The 7,382-nt window shown below is 42.6% G+C and overlaps 1 protein-coding gene across 1 annotated transcript; it reads right to left on the reverse strand.

Moving 5' to 3' along the window:
• Positions 1-2,014: 2,014 nt before the first annotated feature.
• LOC306932579 (extracellular calcium-sensing receptor-like) lies at positions 2,015-6,918 on the reverse strand. The gene is made up of 10 exons (XM_079514430.1): positions 6,788-6,918; positions 6,143-6,446; positions 5,789-5,875; positions 5,585-5,692; positions 5,288-5,454; positions 4,612-5,089; positions 4,291-4,521; positions 3,287-3,410; positions 2,731-3,203; positions 2,015-2,617 (listed from the first exon to the last, which is right to left on the reverse strand). Exons 1-10 carry the CDS (start codon positions 6,910-6,912, stop codon positions 2,192-2,194), a joined length of 2,523 nt encoding a protein of 840 aa, XP_079370556.1. The 5' UTR covers positions 6,913-6,918; the 3' UTR covers positions 2,015-2,191.
• Between the last annotated feature and the right edge of the window lie 464 nt (positions 6,919-7,382).

A 7,382-nucleotide genomic window follows, 5' to 3' on the forward strand; every position in this document is an offset into this window, starting at 1 on the left:
TTACCAACGTTAACAATACCTCCTACAATTGAGTACCACAGACGAAAAACTGTCCAAATTTCATTCTGACCCCTCCACGAAAAGGCCTTATCTATCATTTATACATTATGGATCAATAGTGTGGACTTAGACTGTGGCATTCCTTATTGTGGAGGGAGACAGTTGTAGCCTATAAACATTTGTATTTGTCCAACTCCACTGACATTTAACCCTAGCACAAACTCGCTTTACTACCATTGAAATACCACAGGATCTCTGGCTTATAGCTTTCCCGGGTGTAGTTATAATGTAGGTAGGAGGGATTGTGAGAGGAGAACAAGGAAGGAAGGGGGCAGGTGGTGCAGGAGGTTATGATAGTAAACGTGCAGTTTTCACCTTGTGTAGAAAATTCTATATACAAATACAATATACAAACTATACCCCCCCCATAAAATAAATAAATAATAATAATAATAATAACTATAACTAAAAATACATCGCATGGATGCACCTGGGACGTATCCTCAGTGATGTATCCTGAGGTCAACGGGGTTTCGTGTCTACCAACATCATACCCCTCACTCAGGCGACCCACGTCCCAGTAGCTATACCCTCGATCAGTCCATCAGGGAATGAGCAAGGCCACACAATCCGTTGCTCCGGAACTACTCTGCCGGGACTGGGAGAACCATATTCTGGCGCGTGGAAGGACTAGGCTCAGTGGGTTCTGGGTTGACTCCTGTCCCGTAATAATAATAATAAAAATCAACAAACAAACAAATAAATAAAGTTTTAGAGTCTTTTTTACACCGACATGAAAGGTGTGCGTGTGCTTTGATGAGATTATTACTTGGCCTTTGGTGTGCCTTGGGCACAAAAAGTTTGAAAACTATACTGATCCGAGCAGAAGATTGCAGGATGAACTCTATTGATTTTGGTGAACCCATGACCTTTCCTCTAGCGCCACCTTTCATCTATATTTTTCTGGTGGCGTACAATGTGCAGTGCCACCAGAGAGGCTTTTACATTCGTCTTGCTAGTTATAGTATCTGTTGCTCCCCTCTCTCTCTCTCTGCTGTGGGTCAGTGGCCACCGGGGAGCACAATATCTTTCCTTTATCCATCTCATACCTTTTCTGCAGGAACAACAACAGATCAATCAGTGTTGGATAATCAGTGTTAACCTTGGAGCAGCTGTGACAAGAAGGGGGAAACATACTGTATGTGACAATCGAATGTAATGTATTATCAGAGGGAACAGCCAGGCATGGATGGTGTTTATATGGGACGTGAGAGTTTGACTAACCAATGCCAGCAGGGATTTCCACATAGCATACCTCAGAGACCCTGTGCCTCATCATCGCTTGATCCTAAGGTCAGATCACTGAGGAATTTGCTGGCTAAGCTGCACTTCTACTAAGGAGGTGAAGTCATAGGTGGTTCGTGTTGCTAAACCAAACCAAACTGATCAAATTGAACTAAATTAAGCTACGATTCTGCATAATAATCATACATTGGGTATCGTTGATATTATACAGTTACCCGTTGTCATTTCAGGAGATTATTAAATTACTGCCAAATTACAACATTGCAGTGATTTACAAAGCACAAGATCAGGGTAAGCGCCATGCTTGTAGTCACAATATTTTGTGCTGGGGACACCCATAATGGAAGATCTTTGCTGTTATATTAGATTTAGTGCAAAAGCCTGGAGTCTAAGAGTTGACAAATGGATTATGGATATTATGATCGAGCTTCAGCAAGATAAAACAGTCACTGTCGGAAGCAGGGGGTGTAGCCTATTTGAGAATAAACTTGACTCAGGTTTGGATTATTTGCAAATATTGATTTGTGAATTATCTGCTTATAGCAATCTTTGCAGAGAAAATTCACAGTTTGGAGGAGAGAGAGAGAGCAATGATGAATATCAAGGATAATATCAACAGTACACTAACACCATCCTGTGGTAAACAGTCAGAAATACAGGTATAGTGTGTTCATATTTAGAGTTCACATTTTATTATTTTTAATGGACTTAGATCTAGGCAGATTTCTGGAACTATTTCACCTTTTATTGATGTGGGCGATGTTTGCTGCATGAAAAACATTACACCATGACACAGATTCACACAGAAACATCAGTTTTAAAGGCTGCATATCTTTTTGAGAGGAATGCACAGAATATTATGAATGAAGATGGTGTACTAGAACTTTTACATCTTGGACATCAGGTGTTTCTTGGTGTTCTTCTCTGGCCTCAGCAGGATTATGTAACACTTGGGAGCAAAGATGCAGACCAATAGCCCGTAACTAGAGGCCAGAATGGCAAACACCTCAGTCGCTGTCGAGTACTTCCCTGGAGAGCTAACATAAGCGGGGACAAAGGCCACCCACACAGCACAGAAGATCAGCATGCTGAATGTGATGAGTTTGGCCTCATTGAAGTTGCCAGGGAGTTCCCTAGCCAGGAAGGCCAATAGTAGACAGAGGCAGGCCAGCAGAGCAATGTAACCCAGAACCAGAGAAAAAGCAAGGGCTGAACCCTCATGACACAGGAGTATGATAACGGCACTCTCCCGTGGCATCAGGCGGTGTGGCGTAGGGGGAGCAACGGCTAGCCATACCGAACAAATGACTACCTGAGGAGAAACATAATTTTGTTAACAATATTTGTTTACAAATCTCAATCGCATCAGCAATGCTTTATTTTGTCTTTTTATGTCTCTCAAAATAGCTGTCTTCACATCCTTACCTGAACCAATGTGCACAGGGCAATACTTGCCTTTTGCTGTGCCGGCCCAAACCATTTCATGACATTACTGCCTGGCAGTGTTGCCCTGAAGGCCATTAACACCACTATAGTTTTCCCCAGAACACAAGAGATGCAGAGAACAAAAGTGATCCCAAATGCTGTGTGTCGCAGCATACAGGACCACTCTGAGGGACGGCCAATGAAGGTCAGAGAACACAGGAAACACAGAGTCAGGGAGAACAACAGCAGGAAACTAAGCTCAGAGTTGTTGGCCCTGACAATGGGGGTGTTTCTGTGACAGAATAAAATGGAGATGACCATGCAGGTGCAGAAGGAACCAAGAAGGGCCACAGCAAGCAGTGTGCTGCCCATAGTGTCGTGGAAGGAGAGGAAATCCACTTGTTTAGGGATGCAGAGAGTCTTTTCCGCATTGGACCAGAACTCTGACAGGCAGCGCATGCACTCTATGGCATCTGATGGAAGGACAGGTAACATTCAGTATTTGTAAATTCATAGCCTCCAAAACACAGTTTGTGCATCAAGCCAATTCCCTCACCAGTCTGATTGCTAATCTCCCCAGCTGTGCAGACCACACAATCATGGCAGCAAATAGGGTGGTTAGGTTTGATGGCCTTCCGAGTGCCCGGAGGACAAATGCTGCTGCATACTGACAAGGGGACCTGAAGGGAACACACTACACTAATTACAATGCATGCACACATACACGCAAGGGATGATATACGCCAACAGAATGATTAAACACAGAGGCGTAAGCCGAGGTGTTTAATCATCCTGAAGGGGGTTAAACTTATTTCTAAACAACAACTATAGGAACAGCGTATATTATCCCGCTTATTACACGGCTGCTTAATAAATACATTAATTGCCCCAAAAGTAACAACAAAACTAAGCATTTCCTTGCTTACGGTAATGAAAGTATTCCATAAGTGTTGTGCCTGGGCGGACATACATGGTCTCCTCTGAAAGTGTTTTATTTCAGTTACTGCATTATCTATTTCTCGCTTCAAATGTTTTCTTGAGAGCAATGTAAATTAAATGGTGTGTTTGTTCACATGGCTGTCATGATACAGCACAAAATCAAGCAGAGCAAATGTATATGAGCAGGGGCTCTGAACCTTTGATTAGAGAGTGTTCTATAGAGCCAAGCAGTCATTATCAAGAAATAACACACTGCTGAATTCAGCAATTGACCAATCAGAATCTAATATTCAACCTAGCCATGTAATAAATGCACTAATGTAAAGGCAGATTATTATTATAGATTCATTCTAATAGACTAGGGTGGGCAACCTTTTTTTTTTAACAATGGGGAAAAACTTCTTCTGCACATCAAACCATAAATGGTTAATAATGGTTGTTTTTCAACTCAGTTGATCACCCCAATAGCCCAATCTGATCACCTGATAGATCAAGAAGAGGGGGTTGCCCAACTTGCCCACACCAATAGACCCTAAAGCTCACCCATACATTAGACTCTAATGCGTTCATGATGGAGTGCATGTACACACGTATTTCTTGTCATTCTACTGAGATCCTTACTTCAGTCTTGTTGCTGTTCCATACAACTTTCTCCTCCTGGATATGGAGTTTCTTCTTGTCCACAGTTGTGGTCGCGTCAAACTTCCCAATGGTGATGAACTCCATGACCCCATCTGATCTCTGCTGCCAATTAACCAGGTCATACATTGCCACAGGGTCTCCATTCTCATCAAATTTGGTCTCATCACCAAATGAGTTGATGTATTTAACCTGTTTCAGGTAATGAAGCAGCTATGGAGCGAAAGACCGGCATACATAAATAAAAATAACACAATACAATGCAATGCATTCATTCTGAAAGCATGTGGGTAGACTGGGTACCTGCCATGGCTGTATGGTGTCCAAATCCGGACAAGTCTGCAGTGGAAATGGCTCTGTCCTTTTCTTGCAGCTTCTCATGGCTTTAAGTGCATGGACAATAGCATACACAGCCTTGTACACATTGTAGGAGATCCTTAGCTGGGATACGTCTGAGTAGATGTTCTCCACATTGACCAGCTCCTCTGTTCCAGAACACAAAGGTTTTCTCCCACCTAGGACCTCCTGAACTACAGCTCCCCTACTCAGAGTGCATCCAAACACCTGCTCCCAGAAGGGGATCAAAAAGGGATCCTCAATGGCCTCTGGGTGTGAGGGACGCAGGCCAAGTAGGAAGTCTTGCAGCCCAGGAATGTCAGCTCGGCGGATAGCAAAGCCCATAGAGCCCTGGAGTATGTGTTGGTACCGGGTGGGGGTGGAGAGGACGGAGGCAGTGCTCCAAGCCTCACTAGCCAGCCACTGTATCCCCGTCAACCTCTGCCTACAAACAACATGAGGATCGTTTCACTGCAGTACCAATGAGAATGCGGTGCTTTCCACTGAAACGATACAGAGGACAACATTTAAAGCAATAATAGCAATAATAGTGATAGAACAAAGTGTTATTATTAGCTATGAGCGCTCTCTCATGATACATTTGTGCTGTTAAGGAGGCTTATATAAGGAAAAAGCTGCATGCCTGTGTACTTCTTTAAACAATGCTACAGCATCTTGCTCCACAGCAAACACCAGTATTACTCGAGCCCCAGAGGAGCGGATCCTGGACACAATAGCTGTCATTGTTGCCTTTGCATGGTTTTTAGGAATGATCTCATAGAGCGCAATACAAGCACCAATCTTTTTAACCTTAGAAACAGGGAAAGATGATACAAATATTTCACTGCAAGTATTAAAAAATAATACTGAATCTCTAAAATAAAAATATTGATTGCAAGACAACATACATCTATAAAAAAACATTGCAGTGAAGAACTACCTCTTCAGCAAATATGTGCGCTCCACCACGGCCATAGTCATCATCTCCTGCAACCACACCCACCCAGGTCCAGGCAAAATGATTGACAAGCTGTACTAAAGCGTCCACCTAGAGAAAGAGATGTGTTTGTGTTCTCTTCCCATAGGACATGCTGCATGCAGGTACTGTGTTGGGCCATTACAGTATGTGAGGCTGTGAGCTAACCTGAAAGAAGTCACTGGGCATAGTCCTTAAGAAGGCAGGGAAATCTTTCTTATTACTTAGACAGGCACAGCTAGAGAAATAGCTGATCTAAAAGAGAGAAAATGATTGTTTTTCTTAAAACATGACAGAATATTCTATTTAGAAGGTCACATAACTGGCGTGGAGAATCAAGACTCGGAAGCGAATTAGTTAGTAATGCCTGTCACAGTAATGCCTTGCAACTATGACAGCCTCACCTGTGGTGCTCTACTGTTGAAATGTACAGTACTGTAAATGATATGTACCTGACATTTTACATTTAACTCTTACGCATTTTATTAAAAAATAAATAAATCTTGATTTAAAAAGTCTCACCTGTGGCACATTGAAGACTCCCAGAAATCGAGCTACAACCAGGGACTGTGTTGAGCCACCGTCCCCTATCACCACTGGCACGGTGCCATGACAACTGCCATTGTCTTGATTCACTCTCTGCATCTCTAATGGCTCCTCAGTGCCCATTAGCTCCATGGCAGCCTTCAGAGCCTGGTAGGGCATACTGCATGAATCATAGATCTTATAGCCCAGCGTGATATTGGGAAGGAGTGTCCTGTCTTTGTTGATCTCCTCAATGGCAAAGATCATTGTCTGCATCCAGCGGAAGGTCCGAAAATTTAATCTTTTACGAAGACAAATTATTACACAAGAGGTTACATAAAACTTAGAATAATTAGAATAATCTAACGCTAATGCTAGCTAAAATTACTGGAGATACCCCCTGCTTTTCTGTTAAACACATTGGAAGCCAATATTTGTGGCACAAATGAAGTTCTCTTCAACTGTAGGCTATGAGCTCCAAGTTAACCCATTAAGAAGACCTGAGGCTGATTCTACAAAAGCCTTCTAAATCAGTAGATCTCACATTATTTTTGAATAGCCAACGCTAAAATCTAAAATGACACAGATGCTTCCCCGGTTTTAATGGGTTAAGTATGCACCTATGAAGACTACAAAACTTACCCAGTGCAGTGTATGGGTCGAGGCACAGAAGTGAAAGACAGATTGGGCTCTAATACCGAGTCATGAAGAGAAAAGAGCCCCCCTAAGATGATGTCCCCAGTCTTCTGTAGCACAGGCAGGGACATAGAACCTGGTATGAGACTACACTGTGTTTGATTAGATACCGTGGGAAAGGTACCCCAGCACAGGAGACACCGTGCCACAAACCCTAACCCTGACCCAGAGGACATAGGTCTTGCGGATCTGACACTTAACATATTCATTCTCTATGAACTGCAACTTCTTTAAGACCTACAGTATAACAATTCAGCTACTCTTACAATCCAACCATTCCAAACATCTTAGCAGAAGAGACGACAGATTACAGTACAAGTACAACCACATCAAAAGATGTATAATAAGTAACCACAGCCTAAAATTAGATCACACTCAAAGACCACTATATCACCAGAGATATATTAAAAGTCAAGCATAAAAGTCAAGCACTTCACAAAGCTCAATACAGCTCCTGTGCAAGTAACACCTATTATTTACGAGACATAATCACACATACTTTTCCATAGCCCAGAGCCTTCAACCATCTATCATCACACCA

Source organism: Electrona antarctica (assembly GCF_951216825.1).
Source record: "Electrona antarctica genome assembly, chromosome: 11".
In the NCBI taxonomy this organism is placed as follows: domain Eukaryota; kingdom Metazoa; phylum Chordata; class Actinopteri; order Myctophiformes; family Myctophidae; genus Electrona; species Electrona antarctica.